At 52.4% G+C, this 27,095-nt stretch overlaps 8 protein-coding genes across 8 annotated transcripts; 1 reads left to right on the top strand and 7 right to left on the bottom strand.

The window, feature by feature from the left end:
* Positions 1-229: 229 nt before the first annotated feature.
* Positions 230-5,552, bottom strand: PHACADRAFT_256425 (uncharacterized protein). The gene is made up of 8 exons (XM_007395908.1): positions 5,502-5,552; positions 5,116-5,432; positions 4,593-5,056; positions 4,143-4,541; positions 3,550-4,081; positions 3,428-3,495; positions 1,506-3,373; positions 230-1,445 (listed from the first exon to the last, which is right to left on the bottom strand). The coding sequence occupies exons 5-8, from the start codon at positions 3,859-3,861 to the stop codon at positions 643-645; spliced, it is 3,051 nt and encodes a 1,016-aa protein (XP_007395970.1). The 5' UTR covers positions 3,862-4,081; positions 4,143-4,541; positions 4,593-5,056; positions 5,116-5,432; positions 5,502-5,552; the 3' UTR covers positions 230-642.
* Positions 5,553-6,155: 603 nt separating this feature from the next.
* PHACADRAFT_256423 (uncharacterized protein) lies at positions 6,156-7,446 on the bottom strand. The gene is made up of 5 exons (XM_007395907.1): positions 7,185-7,446; positions 7,068-7,130; positions 6,857-7,012; positions 6,570-6,800; positions 6,156-6,518 (listed from the first exon to the last, which is right to left on the bottom strand). Exons 1-5 carry the CDS (start codon positions 7,395-7,397, stop codon positions 6,354-6,356), a joined length of 828 nt encoding a protein of 275 aa, XP_007395969.1. The 5' UTR covers positions 7,398-7,446; the 3' UTR covers positions 6,156-6,353.
* Positions 7,447-7,570: 124 nt separating this feature from the next.
* Positions 7,571-9,995, bottom strand: PHACADRAFT_121372 (uncharacterized protein). The gene is made up of 11 exons (XM_007395906.1): positions 9,790-9,995; positions 9,495-9,734; positions 9,331-9,421; positions 9,055-9,281; positions 8,961-9,002; positions 8,876-8,905; positions 8,767-8,823; positions 8,604-8,715; positions 8,219-8,544; positions 8,031-8,164; positions 7,571-7,979 (listed from the first exon to the last, which is right to left on the bottom strand). The coding sequence occupies exons 1-11, from the start codon at positions 9,856-9,858 to the stop codon at positions 7,682-7,684; spliced, it is 1,626 nt and encodes a 541-aa protein (XP_007395968.1). The 5' UTR covers positions 9,859-9,995; the 3' UTR covers positions 7,571-7,681.
* A 520-nt stretch (positions 9,996-10,515) lies between these two features.
* Positions 10,516-12,424, bottom strand: PHACADRAFT_256422 (uncharacterized protein). The gene has a single exon (XM_007395905.1). The coding sequence runs from the start codon at positions 12,388-12,390 to the stop codon at positions 11,248-11,250; it is 1,143 nt and encodes a 380-aa protein (XP_007395967.1). The 5' UTR covers positions 12,391-12,424; the 3' UTR covers positions 10,516-11,247.
* Positions 12,425-12,700: 276 nt separating this feature from the next.
* PHACADRAFT_256420 (uncharacterized protein) lies at positions 12,701-13,050 on the bottom strand. Its single transcript, XM_007395904.1, has one exon. The coding sequence runs from the start codon at positions 12,993-12,995 to the stop codon at positions 12,714-12,716; it is 282 nt and encodes a 93-aa protein (XP_007395966.1). The 5' UTR covers positions 12,996-13,050; the 3' UTR covers positions 12,701-12,713.
* A 41-nt stretch (positions 13,051-13,091) lies between these two features.
* Positions 13,092-16,023, bottom strand: PHACADRAFT_209167 (uncharacterized protein; the record flags this gene model as incomplete). Its single annotated transcript, XM_007395903.1, has 12 exons — positions 13,092-13,469; positions 13,521-13,656; positions 13,706-14,110; positions 14,159-14,206; positions 14,264-14,470; positions 14,521-14,901; positions 14,953-15,519; positions 15,570-15,600; positions 15,653-15,783; positions 15,834-15,860; positions 15,915-15,945; positions 16,001-16,023. 12 exons carry the CDS (start codon positions 16,021-16,023, stop codon positions 13,207-13,209), a joined length of 2,250 nt encoding a protein of 749 aa, XP_007395965.1. The 3' UTR covers positions 13,092-13,206.
* A 945-nt stretch (positions 16,024-16,968) lies between these two features.
* On the bottom strand, positions 16,969-21,937 carry PHACADRAFT_161674 (uncharacterized protein; the record flags this gene model as incomplete). Its single annotated transcript, XM_007395902.1, has 12 exons — positions 16,969-16,994; positions 17,055-17,279; positions 17,335-17,430; positions 17,604-18,167; positions 18,225-18,453; positions 18,504-19,679; positions 19,965-20,338; positions 20,388-20,681; positions 20,733-20,999; positions 21,051-21,356; positions 21,408-21,522; positions 21,725-21,937. 12 exons carry the CDS (start codon positions 21,935-21,937, stop codon positions 16,969-16,971), a joined length of 3,885 nt encoding a protein of 1,294 aa, XP_007395964.1.
* Positions 21,703-26,451, top strand: PHACADRAFT_173804 (uncharacterized protein). The gene is made up of 17 exons (XM_007395901.1): positions 21,703-22,285; positions 22,354-22,467; positions 22,534-22,618; positions 22,674-22,951; positions 23,004-23,210; positions 23,262-23,462; positions 23,518-23,682; positions 23,738-23,859; positions 23,913-24,351; positions 24,408-24,578; positions 24,631-24,940; positions 24,988-25,103; positions 25,158-25,343; positions 25,397-25,686; positions 25,738-25,873; positions 25,930-26,128; positions 26,186-26,451. The coding sequence occupies exons 1-17, from the start codon at positions 22,208-22,210 to the stop codon at positions 26,299-26,301; spliced, it is 3,213 nt and encodes a 1,070-aa protein (XP_007395963.1). The 5' UTR covers positions 21,703-22,207; the 3' UTR covers positions 26,302-26,451.
* Positions 26,452-27,095: the final 644 nt, after the last annotated feature.

The following is a 27,095-nucleotide window of genomic DNA, read 5'->3' as shown; positions in this document are numbered from 1 at the left end:
TTCTCAGACGCATCCAAACTCCGCCGCTGCGAAGTCATGCCTTGTTCTTGCTCAAACGTATATCAACCACTCCCAACTCTGCCACATATATCCCGCGACACATACTCAATTTTTCAAGGCCCTCGTTTCGCCGTGCCAGGCCTGGTGCCAGCGAGCACACCACAAGCGAGAGGAGCGTTCAGACTCACACGTATCACTCCAGGCGCTTCGCAAATCGCTCGGTAATGGCATGAACTAGTCGTTTATTCTGTACACGATTGTTCAGACGATATCCTACGCTACCTACTAAGCAGGCTGACTATTGGCATACGCATATGTATAGCATACGGATTTATGCTACGATTTACAACTGCAACATGAGGACGACAGCACCGTTCGCCATTGCATGCGATGCCATCGCGTGAAACAGGGGTATCAGCGCGTCGGAATCCGCCAGACTGCAAATTGCATGCGTTGTCCATCGTAGAGCAAGTCAAAGGAATGATGTCTGAGCCTCGACGGGCATGGCCAGTCCAGCGGCGGGTTGGAGTACCAAGAAATACACCATACTTAATACTAGGTCTATCGAAGAGTCGTGAGTTTGTCATGAAGATCGAAAGTACGTGCGTGAGTGATGCAAAATGTAACACCTTGTTTCGAGGTTCAGGCGTTCTTGGATTTAGAAGTCTTCGCCACTGAACGTGTGCGGGGCCGATTGACGACGCCGGGGATCACCCGTCTAGATCGCCGCAATGGACGTTCTCGACAAGGGACGGCTTCGGTACGAGGCGTCTCGATGGGTTGTGGGGGGGAAAGCAATGGTTGGAGAGGTAAGGAAGCTGGAGGCGGCGGCGGTGGAGACGCTGGGCTCTCAGAGTCTTCCCAGTCGGGTATGGAGCACAGCACATGGAACATCTCCTCTTCGGCAGGGCTCAAAGGGGTCTCCGGCACCTCCTGAGCTTCTTCTGGCGCTGGAAGGGGGGTGTCCTGCAGATGCAGAAGATGCCAGTGTGCGTCCCACGGCGACTCTGGAATAGGATCCTCTTCCTCACCCGCTAAATTGTACACGGGACGTGCGGGAAGCTCCACGCGGAAAGAGCCAAGGAACTGCTTTTTCGCCTCCTGCGTAGATTGAAAGTTGGGGCCAAAGCGCACGAGCGAGCGTTCATGTGAGCTGGACGTGTGGAAATCCTGGAGCGCTGGTGGGAATCGTTGATGCAGATCGTCGGAAAGGAACACGCTGAGCGAGTCTTGATCGCGGAATAGCGTCTGTGCAGACGCGAGCGGGACCCACGTCCCACATACTGCAAGGCTGCCTCTGTTAACCAAGACTGGCCATTGTGTTGCCGACATGTCTGGGGCGGACATGTCGAAGAAGCACAGCATGGGACTGATGTTGACAAAATCCGTGTCCACTCTGCGGAGGAACACCGATGAGCCGAGGGTGATCTCGTACACAGGTATGCCTAGGGGGAATACCATGTCAGCAAAACGTGTTTCGGGCGAGGCGATCAGCACAACCGTACCTTCAAGCTCCGTGGCACATACAGACGGATTACATGGCTCACATGTGCGCACAACCACAGGCCGAGAAGACGTGGACGCTGAGCAGCTATCCCCAGCTTTCGCTTGGGACGCGCTTGAGCTTATAGAGGCGACGGAATCCCTGGAGTTTTCCCTTTCGGATGAGGATTCTGAGGCATCAGTAGGGGGCGTTTGAGATCGCGTGATGATAACCAATCTCTCGTGTATCTTATGAGGCTCTACTGGTTGTGCCGGACGCAGGCAAGGCGCAGGAGCATCCGACTTCACAACGTCTGCACGTGACTTTCGGTCTTGCTTGGAGCTCTCGATCTGCCAAATTCCGTCGTCCAAATCTTTAAGCTTGACGCTATCAGGCCCGAGCAACTCGACATCCTGCCATGGTGGCTCAGTGAAGTATCGTGATGGCGTACAGCTCTCGACCACCGGAGAATCATACGGGGTAGAAGACGCAGGTAGGGAAGAGTAGGCCGTTGCTGGGGATAAGATGGGGGATGTTGGGTCGTATTCCATCGGCGGTAACATGATCTCCTCCTCCTCCTGTTTGATGCGCATGGTATCCCCATCCACGGTATAGACAAACTCATCGCAAGGACTGCGGAAGTTGTGCCAGAGCCACGATTCATCCTCTTCGGTCTTGACCTCGGGAGGGACATATTGGCTGGCACAAGCCTTCGCGACGATATCTAATACATGCGCCTGAGTAGCAAGATTCTCCTCATGTTCCCACGCAGCGAGAATGCTACCAACGTCTTGCGGCTCCTGTTTGACTTGGATATCATCTTCGAAATGTGCAGGCGGAGATGTCGGTCCAGGACTTTCACCCCACTGAGTGTCGTAGTCGTCATCCAGGTCGAGGTCGTCCTCATCTTCCCAAGCTGGCGAGTCGTATCCGGCAGGGTCGTGTGTGAATGAAGAACTCTCCATTGCGGTCATGTCAACGTCTTCGTCATCATTTTCCTGTTCTAGCTCCGCTTCTTCAGCCTCCTCCTCGTCCTCGTCCTCGTCCTCCTCTTCCTCTTCCTCCATTTCCGAGTCAGGCGGGGGTGACGCCGAGGTTGCACTACACGGAATGGAAGGCGAACGCCACGACCGGTCGCTATACGGAGATGCCGCGCAGAAAGGGACTGGTGGGAATGAAGGTGAGGCATCACCGATAGAAGCACAGGTGCCTGGCGGTGGCCGGGGATAGACAGGGTACGGCAACGAAACCGCTTGCGTAGGCTCTTCATCATCCAAAGAGGAATCAGATGTAATTTCGTCGTCCAAGTCAGGCTCCGTCGACAAGTCCACGATATCGGAAGGCGACGACGACTGCGCCAGGGAAGGAGAAGCGCTCGAGCTATACGCAAGGGATGGTTTGAGTCGCAACATAAGCTTGACTTTCGGCGGAGGTTGTTCTTCCTCTTCAGAGGATTCTGAATCTGAGCCTGGTCTCGCGGCGCAGGCTCTTGGAAGGCGCTTGCGCTTTTGTCCAGACTGTTCTGCCCGTCGCATACGATCTCGCTCGCGCTTCCTCTCCTTTCCAGGATTGACAGTGATGCCGACCTTACCATTCTCAGTGTAGTCGCATAGGCGAATACCCGCACGTGAGAAGGGGCAAGGTATGCCAGTCGCTCTGCTCAAGTACCATACAACGGTACCACGACGGAAGTTGGTGACGCGTTTCTCGCCAGGAGATAGAGAACAATGAGCGCCGCCAGAGCGGGAATACAGAGCGGATACAAGGTCGTCGTCAGAAGGGGTCCCAGAAAGAACGTGGCGCAAGAGCAGCGGGTGGTCCTTCTGGATTTCACACCGCTGGAGGTGATTGCGAATGTACGTCGTGATGGCCTGGCCAGCAGCAGACACACTGGAGTAATGATATATCACACTCAGATCGTGCTCACAAAGGATTGATACGTACTTTTGGCACACGAGACCAAACTTCATGGTCATCTCTGCAAGGTCCTTGATAGTCATTGCTTTATTATCCTGAGGAAAGCGTTAAGCGCAGTTCGTTAGACGACCAAAACGACCAAGACATACGACTGAGACGAAGGAACGACCGATAGCCAAAAACACCTTGCTGGTTGCATCGTCTGAGTGCAGCATGACGTTGGCAGGCGGGAACATAGGCATCTGTACGGGTGTGGGCTCTTTCGACATCACCGAAGCCTTGGCCTTCGCGACGGGAGCGGGCTTGATACGTCGTGGAAGAGGATCTGGTGACTGGCGGAGACGTGGGGAAGGTTTTATTACAGAGTTGGATCGTATTCTAGTCCCATACTGATGCTGGGAGGGAGCCTGATGGTTTGAGCCAGATTCGGGGAGGGCTGGAGTGGCGACGACAGAGAGCATGCGGCGCAGATCATTAAGAAGGGGTAGTGTCGTGTTCGAGGTCGTCGTCCAGCGATAAGAATGTTCGTCGTGTGTGAGTATTAGTTGGCAGTAGACAGAGGATGGGCAAGCGGATGGGCGGACAGAGAGGGGGCAGGTGCAGTTGGTAGGAGAGGGCAAGAAGGGGAAAGAGACGCGAGACTTTGTGACATTGGTAACCGCGCGGCGAGCCTGGCGGTGCCTAAAATGAACTAAGCTGATGGCCGCAGTCAAGGATCTAGATGACGCAACCTAAAACGCACCAGTCCCCCTTTTTTCCCCATCCAAGCTCCGAACTGCCCAACGCGGCAGTCCCGACCTTCGGCGAGCCCTGATTGGGACATTCCCGCCGGCGACGCCCACCAACCACGTTGTCGGCGACGAACTCGGCGGGGACGCCGTCGATGGCCCCGGACGCCCGCACAACACGTCTCGGAGCTTGTGCGCTGTCAGATCACCGGACGGCGCCGGCAGCCTTCCAGAATTGGAAGGGTTGCCTAAGACGAACCGCGTGCGTAATCGCCGTCCCCAACTCCGTTCGAAAAAGCTTGCCCCCGCTTCCAGTCGCCGTCTACTCACACTTCCGGCGAAGTCCACTCTCAGCGGGACGGGCATGTCTCGCTTCGCGTGCAGACTGCCTGTCGGCTCACCCGAACCTTAGCCTGGGAGTCACCTGTCCGGCATAGCCTCACGACAAATACACGTACACTCACTTTTCGTCACGGCACACTCTCCGTCATCAGCCATCCAGTTCGAACCTGCGTAGCTTAAATATCTTCGACCTTGCGTAGCCTGTCGCTGGCTCACAACGTCAGCAGGGCAAGGGACGGTGAAACACTTCGAGGACTCATCTCGAGTTACGTGAAAACTCATATCTAGAGCGCGTCATCATATGTCCAGATCCGTCATCCTATGTCCAGATCCGTCCAGGGCTGGCAAGGGTGCTGATAGGGATTTGTCCTTGCAAAACTTTGAGGTGTTTTAACCAGGGAAAGCGGGCTACCGGCCACGAGTGCTGTCTTCGTGGGGAGTACCTTCGTTGAGACGAGCGCAACCAGGATCACCAAATCGCTGAAGTACGGTCTTGCTTTATGTGCCCCGGCTGTGCTGCTACCATACGTGCTTACGCCGTTCATGTACGAGCGATATTCAGATCGTATCGCACAGAGGGCTGTGCCTAGTATCAAATGAGCTTCAGTCAGTATTTGAACATAAGTCTGGAGCGATGATCTCTACCTGTGGGATTTGTACTGTCTGGCTGAGTTCTTCCACATTGCTCTTGTAACAAATGGTCAACGGCGATGTGAGGACGGCTGTACAGATCCCATGTAAAATTGCAATACAGCTCAGGACGACCTCGTTGAAAGTGCTATCGTGCTCAGAGAGCTGATCTGCCCAGTGAGTACTCATCTCCGGGTATGCAGACGGCAGGGAGCGGAAGTGGAGGCCGAAGCGAGCGGCTTATGCGGCGCACAACAGCCAAGAAGTAGACAACACTCAGCAGTGCTCGTACGTCGACTTCGCACTCGACATATGGCGTACGATACCACGTTCTGAAGTACAAATGTTGCCGAGGGTGAGCACTGGAAACAAGGTGGACAGTGCTGGAACGAACGACTTACTCAGTGGGATGCTTCCGGTTGTCATGGCCAGCAGGTCTCCGGCCTTTCCCCCCTCACCCTCCCGGGGTCAGGAATGTTGCCTATACTATATATCGCGCCTGCGTCCCCCTCAAGCGTGAGCATAGGTATAACTTATGAAGTCAGCAGTTATGGAGGCGACAACAGCCAACTCGGGAGGACCAAGTTCACCCGCAGAGGATGGTTTTGCCAAATGAGTATCGAAAATCTGCGCTTACTCGCCGTATACGTCGCGTCTGGCAGTGGTCAAAGTCGTCCGCAGGTCGCGGAGAGGCAGCCCGGCTGGCGTTGTCGAAGTCAACCGCCGCCGCTCATCGAGAGCATGAACGGATCAAATTTAACAAAATTTTGCCTAGCAGATGCTTTGACTATCCGTATCGGCTGAAAGCGAGACAGATGACATGAAAGAGAAGTGGTTGGATTATGAGGAAGTCGTCGATGTGGGGGACGAGCGCAAGACAAGCTAGGCCCAGGGAGACTAGAGACTGGGAGATGTGTCACATGACTACCGGCCGACAGCAGCCAATGGCCATCGTTGAGAGCACTTCATTCGTCCTTGAGGCGGTGCACGACCCGCGAAGTTCATAGCGCAAAGTAGGAACGCAGACAAAATGCTACATTGGAGTCTTAGCATTCAGCGAAGATATACTACAAGCGCGATATCAGACACCGAAGGGTAGGTTCTGGATACACGATACACCACGGTACCGCGGAAGCAACATGGGTAGATGAAGCGAAGAGTCTACTTATGCGAAACACCAAGAGTAACATAGTACAATAAGATACGGAATCAGGAACTAAGAAACCCGGACATGGAGACAGACATCGGTCAGATTACGACTGGTTTGTCGAGACCGACATTCCCTTCGATAAGGACTTAGGTTTGGACGTGGGCTTCTTGGGCGCGGGCTTGGAAGCTGACTTGGAGGCCGGCTTCTCCTTAGTAGCCTTTTTTGCGGGTGTCCTCTTGGCCTTCACGGCGGCAGCCTTAGCCACGGTCTGCGGAAGATTAGTTAGCACAGGTAGACGAGGCAGCACGCATATACAAACCTTCTTCTTCTCCGTCTTCGTTGACGAGGTCTTCTTCGTAGAAGGCTTGACAGCAGCGGCTCTCTTCTTGGGCGTAGTCTTGGTGGCCGCAGACTTATCAGAGGACTTGAGGACAGGCTTCTTTGTAGCTCTCTTAGCTGACTTCTCAGTCTTTTCCTCTTCCTCGATATCTTCCTTATCAGCTGCGGCAGGTTTCTTCTCGGCCGCCTTCTTGGCAGGGGGCTTAGTATTCTGCATGCCGGACATCAAGACAATGCCATGTGGTGTAGATGACGGTGTGAACTAACCTCCTTGGTGGAGGTCTTCTTTGATGCGAGCTTGACTTTGCCAGACAGGCCCTTGGGGAGGTTGAACATGCCCTCCTCGGCGCCGTGGGCAATAGCACGGTTGAGCTGAGAGGTCTGGAGACCGTTCATTTTGATGATATACTTCTCTTCAACGAACTGGTGGCGGAGATCAGATGTCGAAAGGTCAATGTGGCGTGCAACGAGAACAAACCTTCTTGATGAGTGAACGGGAAACGCCCTGACGAGATTCTTCCTTGTGAGCAACGATACATTCCTGGGTAAAGACATGAGCGTTTGGCTGGGGGATGACGACGCTGACGAGGCGCACCTTAATCATGTCCTTCCAGGATGGATGGGTGGCAGCAGGCTTGGTAACCTTAGTAGAGACGGCCTTCTTAGTCGCAGGCTTGATAGTCTTCGACTTCGCAGCGGGCTTCTTTGTTGCCGTCTTTCTTGTGTCCTTGGCGATGTTGGACTTACCAGCGTTAGCGACCCTACGAGAGCGAGGAGTGGTGGTAGATGCGGGGGCGTCGGCGGCCATCGCTAGAACTGACTTGAGGAATTCGACCTTAATGGTGGCGAGAAGAAAGGGGTGCTGGGGCGAGAGAGGGGTAACTAGAGCTTATAGCGGGGGCAGCGTTCGGTGGAGTGCAGTTGAAAACCCGCCCGATTATATACCTCCGAAACGCGTAGCGATCACGTGAACAGGGCAACGCGTTTGTTGAATGAACTCTATTTCTCCGTCTTCTTGCGCCATTGTCTCGGGTCGCTGGCTTATGTAATAGGCCTGGATCGCTTGGCAAGTGCACAGTGGAAGGTCAATGATCACTCGTCCTCAGCGCTGAAACAACCCATGTCCCTTAGAATAAACACTGATTCTTCCACCCTCATTTCGAGCACCGTAAGTTTCTCTCGCTTCTTCTCCCACTGCGCCAGAAGTTCCCGCTCGCTGCGAGTCAATAGTCGCTCCTCGTCCTGCATAACATCAGTCCGCTGCCGCTTCTCCAGCACCGCCTTCAACAGTGGTTCTTCCTGTTCCGATTTCCGTCTTGTTATGACATTGTATAACGTCTTGTACAGACTTCCCACGAGGACGGTGTACGCTTTTTGCAGGTCCACGTACCTATGAGAGGAATGAGCACGCTCTACGCCAAGATGAACGAGGCCGACTGACCAGAGAAAGAACGTTCGTGCAGGATTTCGATCAGCACTTTTCGGGACCTCCTGAAGGCTGATCAACGAGTCAGCGGCCATGGCAGACAATAGCGGTCGGACATCTTTTGGCGCCATCATGCCAGTTTTGGATATCTGTACTCAAGCCACTCAGCCAAGAAGCAAACGAGCACATCACCCAGTGCGTACCTGCTTCTCATCCAGTTTGCCGGTACTGAGTAGCAAGCTAATGATCCTCACGCCATCGTCTCCGTAGCGTTCACGAGTAACAGCCTCAAGGATTCGTCGCCGCAGACGGTTGTCTATGATTTCGAATTCGACCTGGACTTTCGATCCATTCAGCGACACGAACGAAGCAGCTTTTCCGGCCGGCGTCGGATTGTCTGCGGCAGCAAGGATACCGCAGTAATCCTTCAGCATGGCCATCTGCGATGGCCTCTTGCCAATAGCAAGACCAATTGAAAGATCCTCGTCTTCCGAGATATGCGTGGCGATATTTGCCAGAGATGTTGGGTCTAGCACAAGCTCGAGTGAGCCGACGGAGCAAGTAAGAGAGGAGCCGGCGCCAACGTACCTGAACGGACGTCTGTTAACTTCAGCTGCTTTGCTTCGGTCGACTTTAACGCAGCGCGCATGACTAAGGCCGCCGAATCGTTGTAACGTTCCCTCACGGCGTCCTCGATAATCTGGCCTCGGTTGAGCAGGAGGCTAATTGCGGACGTATCAATAGCACATACCTTGTTCCGGACGTGGATGTTGAACCTTTCACAGTTTATACGGAAATACACGTCGTCCTAGAGGATTTATCAAGGCAGATTCCCACACAAACGAGAAAGTTCGACCTACATCGACTACATCTTCCTCGGTCGTCTTCCGCTGCCAAAAAAAAAAAGTTAGACAGAGCAAGAAAAAATTGCACAACAGTAGTTACTTTCTTGAGCCTGTGGCTCCTCTGCTCTCTCGCTTTGCGTTTCTACGGGTAACTGAATGTAATATCGGTTTCCCAAGCTAATGGATGCTCTTACCGTTCCAATTTTTTCCGCTTCCTCCTCCTCTCTGCGTAGTCGCGCTTCTGCCACCTCTTTTGCCTGGCGTAGCTCCTTCGCAGTAGGAAAGCCAGATAATTTCGCCTTCTCTTCCGCTCCGTATTGTATGCGCTTGTCTCTCGGAGATTGGTGTGATAGTACGGTGGAAGGCTTGAGGTAGGATGCTTCGACCAACTTGTGAAAGGCCTGAGAGTATAGGGAGTGCGCTATGCAATATTTAACAAGTTGGTCGTTTACGGACAAGATTTTGTACACCTTTGACTGGGTCGTATATAGACAGCCGCGAAATGACATCTGGACGACGAAGCTTGCCATTATCCAGAATTAGCTGAACAATCTCCGCTCCCTGTGATAAGAAAGGTAGATTACCAATGCGTCAACAGTCTTTCTTCGCGGCCTCATGAGATCCAAATCCGCACCACTTTCCCGAACAACTGCTCCGCCTGCCAGGCGTAGCGTCCGTATCTTAGCCTCATGAGACACTCGTCTGTGTTGAATTCGAGCACCTCGCCATCGGTATCGGTCTGCGCATGCCAAAGCACATTGTGCTGCACGAGCACAATGACGCACGTGCGCGCCGTCCGAGGCCTCAGTCCTGAGAAGCGGATGATTTGAGCTAGCGGGAGACGGCCTCGATGTAGCAGTACCGCGGCAGCTTTCTGAGCGTATACAGTCAGGCATAGAGTGGCATCAACGCTATTCTAGCGTACACACCGCAGTCAGTGGCCCAAACTCTCTCGTGATGATCTGCTCGCAGAGGTTTGCTGTATTAGTGTCTGTCATCTTGAGCCGATCCAGCTCTGGCGGGTATATGTTGGCCTTTCTTTTGTATGGCGGATTCTTGCAAGAATTGTCTATCTTCGCATCATTCGCGCGCACCGGGCGCGTGTCTGGAAATCGAGGTCGAGGTGGGATGTACTAGCTTTACGAAAGCCGCACGCTTGTGTCCCGCGCGCCTCGGGGGATTGGCGTGGTCGACCCTAACCTCAGCTTTGTCCTCACGACATCAGCGCCACGGCTCACTGTGACTTGGACCGGTCAAATCATTTATTTGTCTGGCACTCCTGACTAGCTGTAATCTGAACATTAGGGCTGTGCCTCTTTTCCGCTTACACTCTACGTTACCGAGCAAGCTTCGGGTTCATTGGTCCGCCGAATTGTGCCTGCTCTCAGCTTGAAATACGAGTCTGTTGCCGATGACGACCCGTCTTAACCATGCACGTCACCTATCAAGTTCGTCCAAGGTCCAGTTGGAACGAGCATGGTGGGCGAGCAGGTATATGACCACGCGCACTAGTCACTCCCAGAGACGTGGCTTCCAGTCATCTACGTCTTGGTGCACACACTATGACACACTATCCTTGCCTCAGAACGCGTCAAGGAATCAGATCAAGGTCAGACCACTGTACCATTTGTAACCGACTTGATTACTTATCAGAGCCCAGTCCAGTTATTACAAGGTATTACACTGGTCATATACCTCATAAATGAACAGGCTCAAGCAAGATGCAGCTCAGTAAGATGTATCATCCCGACATGAACAAGGATCCTGCATCTAAGGAGAAGTTTCATAGGGTTGGTGAAGCGTATGTCATCTTAGGAGACGAACGTAAACGGTGCGTACGTCTCAGCTTCTCAGGCGATCTCAACTTCACGTCACGACTTCGCAGGCGAGCCTACGACCGCATGCTAGAGGAAAGCTCGTCACGTAACCGACACCATGCTGCAGTACAACCGACCTCATCCGCCTACTGGGCGTACGAGACGCGACGGCACCCTGGTGCGACACACGCATGGCAGCGACAAGGTTCCGCGTCTTCAGGATGGAGCCACTCCAGACATGTGCCTCCGCATTCTCACCCACGATCCTCACCATATACCCACTCGCAGGCAGGACCCCAATATCACCAAGATCCATTCTTGTCCCCAAACGCGAGGAGAGCGACGGGTTTCTCGAGACAACACAAACATACGGAGTCGGACCATGTCTCTAGAGTTTCCACGTTCTGGCGAGCAGCGCAAGTTATTGGTGTGGTGATGCTGGTTGCGACAATTGGAGGCGGGCTGAGCGCACATGCGTAAAGTGTGGAGTCTGTCTTTGTTGTAGATTAATTCACAACTTGTAACAGTACTGCATCAATGCCAAGCACTCTCGAGGACGGACCCCCGAAGCTAATCTGCATTGACACCTACATCTGAGTCTTTGTCTCTATTAAGCCGGCCCTTCCCTCGCTCTCTCTCGACCTTGGCCCACTGCGCTCGAGCCTCGTCAAAGACCACAAATCGCTCGTCGTACTCCTCGAGAAACCTTTTGGCTGCTTCCTGAAAGCGGAGTTTCCCGTTGTGTTCGGAGAGAACCTTGCGAATGTCCGCAAAGAATCTGTCCACGACGGTGAGGTTGTGCATAGCAAGTAGCGTGTGCGAGGACATCTCATGCGTATGCAGCAGGTGATGAACGTAAGCACGGGTATAGGGCAAGTTCGGCGACGGCGAGTTGGCTGGTCCGAGGCTGTCGACTGAGCTGTGCGCGACGCACTCCGGAGTAGTGGTAGGAGAACAGGCCATGCATGTACAGACAAGGCTATTGGCCTCGTGTCCATCGGGTAGCCGGGACGTAAACGCGGCATCCAAGAATGACGAGGCGAACCGCGAGTGGTCATGAGCATATGCGCTGCTAAAGAGATTGTGTCCGATATCTCGTCCGCTCCCTTCTCTCTGCACTGGGGGAGAACAAGCCTGGGCGAGTTCCGGAATAAGCGGCGACACGGGGAAGCGGAAGTCGAGAGCAATTCCTAAATCTGCAGCTTGTTGGGCCCAAGGCGCATCCAGGAGATCTATTCCAACATTTTCAATGAGCCGAAGAGCCTCATGCGGGGATGTTGGAGTGTGTGCGATGCGTAGCTTCTGCACGGGAAGAGGCGTTAATGAAGCTTTGCATAGCTCGAACATCACTTCGTGGGGGTCGGGAGTGCCAGAACCAGCGAGAGAGGCCTTGAGATGTGCGAGATCGAGAATATACCCCGAAAGCCCTTCGTCCAAAGTCTTCAAGGGCACTACAAGTTCGGCATCCTTTCCATACATCTTTTCTACAAGCCCTTCAGAGAATGCTTGCCTGGCTCTTGCATCGTGAGCGCCAGCAAGATGAACAAGGACATTGAGACGGTCTTGGTCGGGGTCGCCTTGCAAGCGCAAAATTTCCGCCAACCAAGCAGTTGACCGCTCGAGGCTTTTCGTAATTCGTTTCTGCGAATACGGCGGCCGCGTGAAGGGTACATCTGACAACGCTGCCACGACATCTGGCGCGCAGGCCTGCATGTATGCTTTCCACTGCACGGGGGTGACCTGCGGGGCTATTCAATGTCTACTTCCAGTACTTCCGATAATGGCGTGACACACCTTGCGAACGCCTCTGACAGTCATCGCCGCTACGTAATCCTTGCCATTCGTTGGCATCTCTCGCCCATCCGAGGGATCCCGCAGAGTGAGCGACAGTAGATGCTGTCGGTTTTGTACCCAAGGAATTTGTGCAGGGCATATGATCCACCTTGTAATATGGGGACGGGAGGGCTGCGTTCAAGGCTGGAAAAATCGGTGAGTGTTGAGGTAAAGCAGGATGATGGTGAAGGCAGACACAGCACTTACAAGGATTCGAAGGGTAGCTGTACCCATCTCACCGCTTCTGTGAAACTCGTGTGGTCGCGAGAGAGGTGAGGGACAACACCTCTGGAAGTAGTTGTGATTAGGCCCGGCGTCTTGATCTCCACCGTACCGTCGACGTCTTTGCGTTGCACTGAGACAGTACCGAGTCGTGGTCCAAAAGGAGCTGCCTTTTCGGCTGTGCTGAGCAAATTGAACCTTAGCGTGGTCATCGCCCTGCGCAGGATCGATGAGGTTGTGTAGAGACCCTGTCGGCGTGGCATGCAAGTCGAGCAGACATGTCGATGGAAGAGTGGCAAGTGCAGATTACGTTGGCGCTCTGGCTCGCTTCGACCAGTAGATCGACTGGTTAAACTGACAGTAATCTCGGCGAGGCAAAGCGAGTCAGCTCTCTCGCAAGATATTTATAGTAGGGCACCGGGGTACCAACATTAAGTATAAAGAGATACAACAGGATACTGAGAGTACAATAGATCAGTCATCGTCACCCTGTGAGCTAGCCACGTCGCTGCCGGGATCGTCTGCGTCTGCTTCGCCCACAGCTTTGCCCTGCGAGTCGTTTGATGAACCACTCGCCTGCTCCCCCTCCTGAGTGTTGCCAGATGGTGCCAAAGGCAAGACAGTGGATGGGGCAGCGCCTGATTTCTTGGCCTGGGCCCACTGATGCGCGAATTGCAGGAACTTGAACGTAGCGGGGTTGGATTCCCTTTCATCGTCGGCAAAAACCATATCCCAGTCTACAGCAGTGTTAGTAAACGTTTTTGAGAGTATGACTTTTGTTGATTTACCTTCCACAACTTGGCCGGTCTCGTCCACCCTACGTTTCTTGCTGACGATTGGGAACATCTTCTGCACCTTGTCTACGTCGTCCGATGTACCATTCGTCTCTTCAAAAGCTTTCCAACTCTCAAGCAGTGCCACACGCTAACTCGAGTTAGAGTCGAATTACTGCATCGGATGTGGAAAGCCTTACCTCTGCCTTTAGGCCCTTGCTCTTCAGGTCTCTGTATGCCCGGTCGAACACCCGCCTTGCAAGCTCGACATCCCCTTCCATCATTGGAATGTCTTCAGTCTCCTCATCAAGTTCTTCGCGCTCGGTACGGGGAATAGGAAGAGGAGTTGCCTCGAAGAGAGCATACGAGATCCAGACTTTGACATGCCCGCTGAGGTTGAGCAGTCGCTCGTACAGGCTACGCGCCTTCTCACGTTCCCCTTCCTCGGTCTCGAAGTCAATGTACGCCTTCCAAAGAAGCTCAGGCATAGACAACTGTGATTGTGAGATGCCGAGCTCGAGAATGGCTCGTGTCCGACTGAAATCCTCCAGTTGAGTCTCGAGCTCAGCATACTTGATCCAGGCCGACGAGTTCGTCGGGTCGTACTAGCACCTTGTTAGGACATACATTGCTATGGAACATCGCAAACATACCTCAATATACTTCTCATAGAGCGTCCGGACACGATCAAATTCTCGCAGCTAAATCGGGTGTGTCAGCGAAAAAAAAAGAACGTTGCAAGTGCGAACATGACCTACGTCGAACTCTAGTTGGATATACCCGTTGAACAGCTTTTCTTTCGGGCACATGCCGATAGCAACACCGAGAGCCTTTCTTGCGGCAGGTAGATCCAAGCGCCTCAGCTCGAACTGTGAATACATCAGCCAGAGCTTTGCGAATGTGAACTGTTTGTGGGGGATGAGCTTGAGGGCGGTCTGATAAATCTGTCGAGCCCTGTCGTAATCCTTGGATTATTCAACATCGCGAAGCACATCTCGACACAGTGAACACCTACTTTCGTCTCAATCTCTTCAAATAGCGCATAGTTGAGCCAAAGGAAGATGTATCGCCGCCAATACCGCTTTTCATTTCCAGGAGGTACCTGAGCGACGGCACGTTCATGGACCTCGCGTACCCGATTAATCGTGGCTTCCTCCTCTCCAGAGGTAATACCTTCCTCCTGAAGATCCTTGAGGGCACCTTCTTCCAGACGAGTATAGTCGAACCACACGTCATAGCTCCTGCCGTCTTGTGCCAATTCGTCTTCGTACTGGATGCGTCTCTTGCCGAGGACCGTGGATTCGAGCGTGGTTTTCGTGCCATGCTGCTTCTCAAATTTGGTATATGCAGCGTAGAGGGCGGCAGATTTCGACCTTGGCAAACGGGAGAGCGCAAACTAGTAACGGGCTCAGCAGGAGTAAGATACACCAACATCGACTTCACGCACCTTATAAATGACGCGCGCACGCTCATACTCTTTTAGGCGGGTCTCCATCTTTGCGAAGGCGTTGAACACGGCTTGCGCCTTTTCGACCTGCTCCTCATCGTCCCCAAAGAACTCAAGGGCTGTCCGGAAGACTTCACGAGCCTTGTCCAAACGACTACGCTCCTCCTCATATTTGCCCCACTTCACCCATACTCGAGGTTCAGGGCGAACGGCGACCCATCGCTCATAGATAGCGCTAGCTCGGTCCAACTCGTCATATCGCTGTTCCATCTTGATGTACGCCTGCCAAGCCTTGTCGTCCGGCTCCCACTGCATCCACCGCTCGAAGACCTGACGAGCACCAGGAACGTTCTGCAGAAGTTCTTCAAGGTATACGTACTTGTACCAGAGCTGATCGACCCGTGGAAGAAGTGTGACGGCACGGTCGAACAGGTTTCTTGCGTGCTGGACATTTCGCCCCTTCAGCTCCATTTCTGTATAGCTGAGCCATAGCTGAACGCTGCGAGGGTCCACGTCTAACGCTCGCTCGAAGACGGATCGAGAGCGTGCGTATTCGCCTTGGCTTGCCTGTGAACAGTTGAGGCAATGCAGTAGCAGGCACAGTAGCAGCCACGTACCTCCCAATTAGCATATTGAAGCCATTCTTTACTGTATAATGCGGTTAGTACAAAGTGAAGGCCAGGGTATTTATGAGACTCACATGCTCCCCCTTGTCTGCCTAATACGCTTCTCAAACTCCTCACGCTTCCGGCCTCTATACTCATGAAGCTCTTCGAAGTCCTCTACTCGCTGCTTGGGTGCGCGGAACTGCGATTCTTGGCGCTCTTGAGCCTGTATCAACGGTAAGCGAAATCACAATAGAGACTTTAAAGCATGCATACATCTCGCAAGAGCTGCTCTGCAGTGACCTGTGGTTGAAGTTGTAGATGAGTATCGGGCCCCTACGATGCCGCAACGCATACCTGAATAGCAGCCGGGGCACGGTTTTTAATACTAGGTTATCACTAAGCACCGAATGAATATTCTCGAGTCGTATGACCTAACATACCGAGGAGCCCTGCCGTCTTGCATAGTTGGGATAACACAGAACTAGGCTGAACCAGGGCGCGCATGGGATCAGTGCACTTACGTAAGCAGCCAACCCACCCTAATGCGGGCACAAAACTCGACCTGCAGTGGGAACGGCCAAAAAATCAGAACGGCATCGACCATCGAGACAGAGAGAGGCATCGAGTAGTTAGATATTCAGGCATGGGACGCAGCATTCCTATCTGCCTGGTTGTCTTCGGTTTTGTGCGGAGACGCCGTCAGGGCCACCAAATTCCATATCTCTATTTTTCACAGTATAAATGACCTATTCAGACACAAATCGGGCTTTTTTGGAGCTCTTGGTTATAAACCTGGGCAAAAGTAGGGGTTGGACGATGGGTGCAGCCTTTCGCGTGCAAGATCAGCAAAAAGCTGGTTGAACAAGAAGCCTCTGAAAAAATCGGGGGCAAAGTTTCTTTTCCCGCTGGTTTTACCGCATTTTAACCTCTTTCGGTCGTTTTTGCACATTTTGGCCTCAATTCCCTAATTTGTTCTTGTTTTTCCAGTTTTGGCCAAGTTTCCTCACAAAAAAGCGCTTATCATCCTGTCCCACACTCGTGCTAGGACACAGCTCGACGTGCGTTTGTACAATGGCATTGTATTCCCAGGAGTAGCCTCCAGTGCAATGTACACAACTATGTTAGTACATTCCATAGCAAGAACGAAGGTAATCCACCGGAATAACTGCGAAAAAAAAGTTAGTGATAAACAGGGCTCGCAGTTTCAATGAGATCTGAAGCAAAGAACGGTCAGTCAACACAACATAACAGATACTTAGCCTATCATCTTGAGCTCTTGGTGACAGGCATATAAATTCTATCGCATCATGTCGAGATGCGAGGAGGGACGCAAGGAGGCAATGGTGTTGCCGGATATGGCTTTCGACGAGAAAGGCAAGCGAAGTTATTGGTGACGACAATGCCGCCTTCACCCCACTCGCACTCGTTTAGAGTCTGCAAAAGGGAACGGTCAGCAAGGTTAAAATTCAGTGCTCCCGAAAGAAAACTACATACCTGAAGAGCCCGGCGGGTGGCTATCAGCGTCATCCTCATCACCCTCGTCTTCCTCCCGAGAACGTTTTGACAGGGTGGATAACGTCTCAGAAGAGCCCTTCGATAAGGCATCTTCTGCGACGTGGGCGGTCTGCTCAGTCTCATCAAACTCGCCCCAATCTTCAAACTCTTCCTGCGGGTGTGTTGATTCTTCTCCTTGCCGGTCTTCGCCTTCAGCATCATACTCTGAACCCCATGGGTCAACCATAGACGTTGATTCATGGGAAAATGCAATTTTTACCTTCAAGACTCTCGAGTTCGCCCAATTCTGTATGCGAGGCAATGTTAGCAAACGGCTGGCCCGTAAAGGTAGCGTCCGGATCGCGGTTAACCAGCTCTGTGAATACAACGTCAGGAACAGAAGGTAAATCCAGATAAGCACTAGCAAGTACCATCATCATCTGTCTGTGCATCTTCAATAACACTCGTGTGATTACCAGTAGACAGTTCAGGGCCTGCAGAAATAGGTGTCAATGTTATTTCGGGGCGCCAAAATCAAAGCAGACGTACCGTCAGAACTCGCAGCCTCAGAAGTGGCGCCCAGTTCGTTTCCTGGTGCATTGGCTTCGAGACCAGCAGCGTCAGTCGAAGATTCTCTGTACAGGTCTGCAAGTACTTCGTAGCGACCGTCGGCCACATCTGAGCCTGCACCACTGTCTTCCGGCGGCGTCTCACCGAACTGTCCGTCGTCATCCGGGTTCTCAACATAATCAGTGTAATCGCCCCCATCCCCCACATCAGCCTCCTGGTGCACCTCATCAGCGTCGAAATGTTGCGCTGCCTCTCCTGCCGTGAGTTCGGCCTCGTAGTCGGTAGCCGCATCTTCAGGTGCTTCGGAACCAGTCTCCACGGCGCGGTTTGGTTCCTCCTGCTCGACGCCGCTTAGCGGCTCACGTTGCCCAGATTCAGTCGTGCCTGGCTCGTCATTAGTTGCTAGTGCAGATGCCTTAGCTTCGGATTCCGCCGTCTCGATTGTTATGCGCCCATTGACTTCTTCATCGTATGCTTGCTCGGTCGCTCCCGAGTGTTCGACCTCAGATATGCTCACTGGAACAGGAAGGGCATCGTGACGAACTATAAAAACGATAAATCGCCGCTTCATAGTGCGCAATAGGTAGATTGAAGACCCACCAGCTTCTTCGGCAGCTTCCTCAGGTTCAGCCGCATCGAACTGAGATTGGGGCACAATTTCTGATCCGGCCTCTAAGCTGAGCTGCGCCACTTGGTCTCGAAGAGCGCGGTACCGTGTTATAAAACGAGGAGTAGCAGAAAGGCGCAGACGGAGAGGGCCTGTCAGGTCGATACCGTCATGCAAAATGTTCAGTTCATGAATCGTCACTTCTCCCACGTGGATATTGTCCTAGTCATAGTGTTAGCATAACTATCAAAGAACGTAGAGGAGACACCTACTTCAGTTATTCTCAGGTCTAAGTCGTACGCTTCAAGGACCAGCTCCCCATCCGCAAGCTCTGCTACGCCACTGATAACTTCTTCTTGGCGAAGCGCCTCAAACACGTTGTTGAGCGGCTCATAGTAGAGCGTTGGCTTTTGAGACAGTAGCAACGCAAATTCTGTTGCGGTACTAGCGGACGCATGTGTATCAGGGCTTTGAGACCTTGATCCTGCATAAGGTTGGTTGAACAGACAACATTCTACTCGTTGAGACGAGGTCGAGAGAGAAAGGAGCACTGGGGGTGGCGGATCGATATAGACACCGTCCGAGATCTCGTGCGGATCATTGTTAGAAGTTTCTTCGTACGCCTCTCCATACGCTACTGGATGAGCCACATCGTCGGAGGAACGCGCCAACTCCGTAAGCGGCTTTGCCCCCCCAAGGGACCCTTCTTCAGCGCCTGGTGCTTCAGCGGGTTCGCTACCAGTAGCCTTACTGCTCGCCCCGTCTTCTTCATGTTCGAAGAAAGACGGCTGCGACTCGGGCTCAGGGTATGCAGCGGGGTCCGCTAGAGTTGGTCTGGCGGGCGAGGCGGGGCGTCCAGTAGCACGAGATTCCTCGCTATCATCGGTGTTTTCGCCTGTCGGCAATGCAAATAGTTCCACGGGCGGTTCGTGAGGTTGCTCTGTAGTGTCGAGAGGCGCTGGATGGACTAGAGTTTCGACATCGGAAATATGATGCTCAGGTACACTGGGAAGTGCACCGTGATGGAAGCCATATGTTTCTAGATGAGCTGTCGGGGAAGGTAGAGATTGCGGAGGTGCAATAGAAGATGTAGCGTCCACCAACGCTGTACTGTCGATAGCACTCACTCCCGAAGGCGAGGCTGCTTGCGATGGTTCGGCGAAGTCAACGTCCTGGATCTCCACAGCACCTTCATGGACGTAGTCAACACCGTCTGTCATCTCGTATTCTGTCATTTCCTCATCTTCGTTCTGTTCCATGTCGATTTCGATGGTCTCTGAGTATTCTGTGGCAGAGGGGATGTGGTCGTCGCTCATAGTCGCTTCCACCGATGGCCATTCGGAAGAGTGACCAGTAGCGTGCATAGTGTAGTCACTGTCGGTTGAATAGTCAAGCATCTGTGTATCAGTGAGCTCCATAGCTGACGTAGTAGACATATTTTGAGGAGGCTAAGCGGGCTGGTGGTCGTTCAGGGAGGAGTCACCCACACAGCTCGCAGCAAAATGCGCGCTCGGCGAACTCCGTAATGTTAATATTCCCACGAATAGCCATAGCGGCACGTACAACACAGGCAGACATCTCTACATATTTACGCTAGGAACAGCAGTCTAAATGGGGAGTCAAGAATATACACCACAGAAGACAAGAAATTTTCGCGTAAAGGGGGTAAGCAATATGTATGGCTATTTCTTGACAGGAACCACTTTGAATGAGCCGTTAGGAAAGACTTTCGCTCTCTCTCCACTGTCGATCCAACCCTTATCGAGCTCCTCTTCCTCAGGCTCTGCATCCAGTACCAGGCCTACGCTCGACCCACGAAGGAAGAGGTTGCCGACAGGATCACCGCCATTCTCGACCAGATTATCATCCACGCCCTTCAGCTTGACCTCCATGTTGATGGAAGGAGCACCAACAGTCGCGAGATACGAGAACGTGTAATTATCCGCAGCAGATGACCCGGAGGAATCTGTATCTGCAGGGAAAGTCTGCACATCCAGAGAATGCGTGGCAAACACGGGACCAGAGACTTGAGGATGAGAATGGGCGAACACAAGAGGTACCGAGAGAGCAACGCGAGCCGGAGTGAGAGCCTGATTTTCAACCGGACCTACTACAGTGTGAGATGACGTGCTTGAAATAATGATAGAAAGATTTACCTTCGCTGACGACAACCGCCCGAACTGTTCCCGCACCCTTACTCATAACTTGCATTCGAGCACCGTCAAAGATAAGTCTATCCCAGAGGCTTTGCTTCGTGAAGAAGCCCTCCAAGATGCCGGCCAGTTTGTGACGCCACGCAAGTGAATATAATATGATAGACGCCTTCTTGGTGTTGTCGATGATTGCACTCGTCAAAGTCGTGAGATGCGGTGGTGTGATGAAGAGAATAGTAGGGGACGGAATAGGATACCGCTCAACGGACGTAACATCGCTGAGATCTTGACGTTGGGCTGTACAAAACTAAGTTCACAATGTTGCATTTATTTATAAGAGCTACTCACCGTTCTCGGTCTGGACAATCTTCGAACTCGACGTGGTCACGAAATTGGCTCCTTCAAAGATGGCAGTGTAAGCCACAGCCCGACCGTATCCAGAAGACAAGGAATGCGCTGAAACCACTGTGTCGAGAGGAGAGACAGGCCCAGAAGACGGCATCATTGCTCGCAATGCAGTGACACCGGAAGTAATATTCTCGTGGGTAAATTGAACTCCACGCAGATCTCCCGACGGTGCTTGATGGAACGAGACAGTGAAAACTTGGAGAGGGTCTGTATAATGATTGTTGAGCCATCATCTTTCCTTTGGAGGGCGTCTCATACCTGTGGCCGATGGTGCAGCCTGCTCGAGCAGCGCTCCTTGCCTCTCCAACTCTGAAAATTTCAGGACGCGGACTTGATTGAGGCCTTGAGCGCGCTTGACATCAGGTTCACCGATCACGATGATGGTATGATGAGACCCCTCATTGGTGTCATAGATGAGTTCCAGCAGATGTGGGAGGAACTCAGCCTCCGTGATGATGGCGGATGGCGGATGGCTGTCCAAGACGGGCGAAAGGAGCGATATAGATGTCAATGTGAAGGACGGGATCGACTGAGATGCCAGTGCCAAGTCCGAGAGTAAAAACTCTACCAACGAACGTCATTGACACACGCGGTGAACTACATTCACAGACGTACCTAAGCCATCATTGAGCAGCAGCAGCACGTTGGACTCTCCTGGAGTCAGACTAGCGACCTTGAGAAGACCAGTACCAATCGCAGAGACACGTCGCCTGAGCTCGGGGTTTGTAAGCTATTTCAGCGGGGTTTAGTAGGTCCATGGCAGAAGTAACATAACGGACACGGAGGCTGACCTTGGTGTTCCACAGAGTCCTAGGAGTATCCAAGTCGGGTTTCACAAGGTCCAGCAGCATCCGTTGATCCTTGGAGGGCCTGGCTGGGAACTAATGATCGCTTAGCTAGAAGTCGTGAGAGGGAGCATACTTCGCCCTTACCCTTCCCATCATGCCAGTGCCGTAGTTCCTATAAACTGCACTTTCGCCCGGGTGGCGCATGCGAGCTACATCGCTCTGCCTCCCCAGAAGAATCGGATGGACGAGGGAATGAGGTTTGTAGAGGTTATGAAGGAGAAAGAGACCGGCGGCGACTAGGCCGAGAATGATAGTTAAGTCGTCAGTTACCAGATATTCTGACAGAGCCGTGGCCATGGTTGACAGTGAACCGCCCCAGTCGAGCAGGTTCGGAACGCGACTTTATGGTAAAGTTTGAGGAGACAGTAGAGAGTCGGCTGAACGGATGTTGGAAGTATGCGACAGTGTACTCGAGGTCGTTCCTCATAAGCGCACGTCTCGGGCTCCCATTGGGCGACCTTAACCCTGAGGAAAATACCACGTGATGCGCGTCCAATTGGCGCGTTCTGCACGCCTAGTCGACAGCCCTTCTTTCCTCTTACCACTATCTTCTCCTTTTCTCCTGTAATGTCGGGGCAGAACCAAGTACAGCTCAATTTTTCGCAGTTCAACTCACGTCTCAAACTCATTCTTGACTCCTGGAGCGTATGTAACCACTCCTTGTTCACTGACATAACCTGACTACTAACGACTCCTACGATTTGTTTGACTAGAACGCGGGCAAAAATGATGACTTTAGCTCGGTAGCAGATGCTGACGCTCTTCTGCTACTTGCGGGAGACCCTGCGAATGAAGATGAGCCTACCAGGAAAGGGACGGCGTTCCAGGTGCGAGCTGTTGCTTCTAACTCAATCTGTTTCAAGACGGGTTGGAATGACGTGGCCTGCTTTCAGACATGGCTTCTCGGTTATGAATTCCCTTCAACCTTCATTCTCTTTGAAAAGGGACGAGTACTTATACTCTGTTCGGCATCCAAGGGTATGTCTTGCACTCCTCGATGCGTTTTAGACCTGAGACTCATTATTCAAACCAGCTAAAATCCTGGCTCAAATCAAGAATGGGAACCCTCCTGTCACTATCGAGATCTACGGTCAAGCAAAAGCAAAGGATCCTCCTACTGATGCAGTGCCGAGGTTCCTGGAAGCCTACGTCGCTCATTCGCGCGTAGCCACGCTGACAAAGGAGTCGCATAGCGGGAAGCTCGTAGACGATTGGAACAAGCTACTCAGTGAAGCGGAGCAAAGGCCCGAGCTTGTGGACATGGCGCCTGCAGTGTCGTCCTTTATAGCGGCCAAGGATGAGGAAGAGCTCGTGAGTATTCTCATGATCAGACAGGGACACTATGCTAACACGCTGACCACAGAAAGCTATTCGAACCGCTGCTAATCTTACTTCCACACTGCTGGCCCATCACGTCGCTGTGAAGCTGGAGACAATTCTCGATCGGGAAGCCAAGATCTCCCATGAAGCTTTCGCAGGACAAATTGAGGCTAGATTAGGATACGGCGAGGGAACTGACGCGAAAGGCCCCGATATGAGAGTCTGGAGCAAAGGGCGTGGACTCACTGATGCAAGCAACCATTTCTCATCGCATGTTGTGGATTTATTAACAATCAAACAGGTCGACTGGTCATCAACAGAGTTTTGCTACTCTCCAATCGTCCAATCTCAGTCTACAAGCACCGGCTATGATTTGAGATTTAGTGCAGAATCGACAACCGATGACATGGCGCACAAAGGCGTACTCCTCGTATCGCTTGGCATGCGTTACAAGGGCTATTGCGCCAATCTCGGCCGCACATTCATTGTTGATCCCAGCAAGGTTGGAGACTTCTACACAGCAAAACTCCCTCCAACTTATTAGCGCTATTTCTTAGGAGCAAGAAGCTATCTATGCGCTGCTGCTGTCTTTGCAGAATGACCTTCTCTCGTTCATGAAAGATGGCGTGACTGCCCGGGATGTGTACCAGCATGCGCTCACCTATGTCAAGGAGAAGAAGCCTGAGCTGGAAAAACACTTCGTGAAGAACGTCGGTCATGGGGTAGGTTCTACATCTTTGGATGTCCTCTGCGGCGTGGCTCATAAAATGGCATTAGATGGGCTTGGAGTTCCGTGACTCCGTGTATCTTCTTTCCGCTAAGAACGGTCGCAAGCTCAAGGCCGGCATGGTATTCAATCTGGCGCTTGGCTTCCAAGATCTTGAGGAGGGTGGAAAGAAGTAGGTGCTGCGAAGCTTTTGTGTAGAGTATTTGGTTAACGCTTTTTGAACAGGTATGCGCTCCATCTTGTGGACACTGTCCAGATTTTGGGAGAGAAAGCCACTTGCTTTACGATCGGCGTCAAATCCGTCAAAGACACCATGTTCTTCCTCAATCCCGAGGCTGAGGTCGAGTCGAAGCCAGCCAAAAAGGCTCCTACTTCAACGAAGCTAACTGCTACCGGTGGTGCGTCCCCCGCGAAAAACAAGACCGCTGGTGGCAAAGTGCTTCGCAATAAGACACGTAGCGCGGCTCAAGAGGAACTCATCCAGTCGACGGCAGCAAAGATAGCGGAACATCAGCGCGAACTACATCAGAGACTACAGGTGGAGGGATTGGCTAGGTTCTCTGAGGGGGGTGGTGGTCTTGCTGGCGAGAAAGGCAAAACTTGGAAGCGCTTCCAGAGTTACAAGGGCGAGGCCGGCCTTCCAAAGGACGTCGAGAATTTGCGCGTAGGTCATTTCATCCTACGAAGTACGCAAACAGCTTTTTAACAGTGAGGGGGTAGATCTTTGTTGACCGCAAAGCTCAGACCATAGTCTTTCCAATCCACGGTTTTGCAGTGCCGTTTCATATCAATACTATCAAGAACGTCAGCAAAAACGACGAGGGCGAGTTTACTTACCTCCGAGTGAACTTCCAGACTCCCGGACAACTGGCCGGCAAGAAGGAAGATACAGTATGCGCTATCTCTCTGTGTTGACGTGCTACGCTGACTCTTACGCTTAAAGCCGTTTGAAGACCCTGATGCCACTTTCATTCGTTCCATCACCTACCGCTCCGTCGACCAACATCGCTTTGATGCTGTGGCCAAACAGATTACAGACCTAAAGAAAGAAGTCAATAAGCGAGAGCAGCAGAAGAAGGAGATGGCCGACGTCATCGAGCAAGATGTACTGGCTGAAATCAAGGGTCGTCGCCCCATCAAGTTGCCTGAGGTCTTTGTTCGCCCCGCGCTCGACGGCAAGCGACTACCTGGCGAGGTCGAGATACACCAGAATGGTCTACGTTACCAGTCCCCGATGGGCTCTCAAAAGATTGGTACGTTGCTTTCACGTTCCTTGTATCAGCGGCTCACCCTGCGATAGATATTCTGTTCAGTAATGTGAAGCACTTATTTTTCCAACCTTGCGACCACGAGCTGCTGGTCATCATCCACATTCACCTGAAGGCTCCGATCATGATTGGGAAGAAGAAGGCTCACGTAAGAGCCTTGCTAATGTTCAATATTATATAATGTCTGATTAGCCCTTTCTAGGATATTCAATTCTTCCGCGAGGCTTCCGACGTGCAGTTTGACGAGACTGGAAACCGCAAGAGGAAGTACAGATATGGGGATGAAGACGAGATTGAGCTTGAGCAGCAAGAGCGCAAGCGTAGGCAGATGCTCAATAGAGAGTTCAAGCAGTTCGCCGAGAAGATCGCAGAAGCTGCTACTGCCTCCGTAAGTGACCCCGTCCAATGGTGAATGCCTGACTGATTAAATGGTTCATCTAGTCAGGAGACACTCTCGAAGTCGACATTCCCTTCCGTGAGCTCTCATTTGAGGGGGTCCCGATCCGCCAGAACGTCCGTCTTCAGCCGACGACTGAATGTCTTGTGCACCTCTCTGACCCTCCATTCTTGGTTGTCACCTTGTCCGAGATTGAGATTGCCTCTCTGGAGCGTGTTCAGTTCGGTCTGAAGCAATTCGATATGGTCCTTATTTTCAAGGACTTCACTAAGACTCCGCTCCACATCAATTCGATTCCGAGTGCGCAGCTGGACGATGTTAAGAACTGGCTTGAGTGCGCCTTGTCTATTCACTGCTGTGGTCATGACTTATCAATCATCTTCAGCTCCGTCGATATTCCTCTCGCTGAAGGCCCCGTTAACTTGAACTGGGGCCCTATCATGAAGACCATTAACGACGATCCTTACGAGTTCTTCCAGCAGAACGGATGGTCGTTCCTGGGCGGTCCGGCTGCTGAAGAGGTGAGGCTCGTCACTTCCGAGATGTGCCTTTTCCGCTCACCGTATTCTCCCTCCAGAGTGAACCGGAGGACGAGTCTGAGACAGAGTCTGAGTTTGAAGCCGAGTTCGACGATGAGCCGAGTTCTGAGAGCGGCGATGACGAGAGCGAGTTCGACGATGGCTCAGACGCTAGCGAAGATGAGGGCAGTGATTCAGGCTTTGATGATGAGAGCGAAGGTGACGACTGGGACGAGCTCGAGAGGAAGGCCGCTAAGGGTGCGCGTCTGTTGTGCCGGTCTGGTCTGAATGATGTGCGCTAATCCCTACTTACAGCGGACAAGAAGCGTGTTGAAGTTGGTCGTGGCCACGACTCTGACGACTCTGACCACCCGAAGAAGAAGGCCCCGGCGAAGGCCAATGGGAAGAGCAAGAGCAAGAGCAAGGCTTAGATTTCATTTCTCTGTTCGGCTTCCTCTCTCCTTTCTTGTAATGTATCGCACTATAGTATGTAATCATGATTACTTGCTCTGCGATGATGCTATGACACTGGTGACGATAAAGTCCATACGGTTGTGTAACGGCTCCTCTTTCTAGTAATCAACATGTGCATGACGAAGGTGAAGTCAAAAGATATACGAGTTATCGATTAGAATATCCTCCCGCGGGGACACATCCCTTGTGCATTCGCCTCCTCGAGGGGGAAGAAAGAGGGCTGTATACATCCCGGCCCGCGCCCGCGTGTGCGATTGCCCGACGCACGCAGCACCTGGTGGTACGTCGACTCAGCGGAGAAGGGAAGACATTGCGGTCACTAGTAAGAATCCTGACGCACGATCGTTTTGTGATGTCACCGGCCCCCAAGGCTTGAAGATAATCAAGCATTGAATCCCACGTCAACAATATGACGAGTGGAGGGGAAACTCTAGTGGTCCATCCGTGCAAAAGCGGAGGAGGTATCTACCCGATGGGAAGCGGAATGCAGACTTTCCAGGTATTCACCTACTTAACGACACGTTTGTTCCAGCAGCAAACCTCGACAGGTGTATTCATGTACACCATATACCTCGTATGAACTCCTTACTAGGCCCAGCCCCCTTCGAGCGACAGATGTAACCTGACTCTGGTGTGGCGCAACAAGGCGCACATAGGAGTCATTATAAACTACCGCCCGTTTGACCGAGTAGCTGTAGCCATGAGGAACGTCAGAGACGTAGGACTTTATTGTAAGTACGGCCAGGGCTTG

This window comes from Phanerochaete carnosa (assembly GCF_000300595.1).
Source record: "Phanerochaete carnosa HHB-10118-sp unplaced genomic scaffold PHACAscaffold_5, whole genome shotgun sequence".
Classification (NCBI taxonomy): Eukaryota; Fungi; Basidiomycota; class Agaricomycetes; order Polyporales; family Phanerochaetaceae; genus Phanerochaete; species Phanerochaete carnosa.
This window is presented reverse-complemented; position numbering and strand designations above follow the sequence as displayed.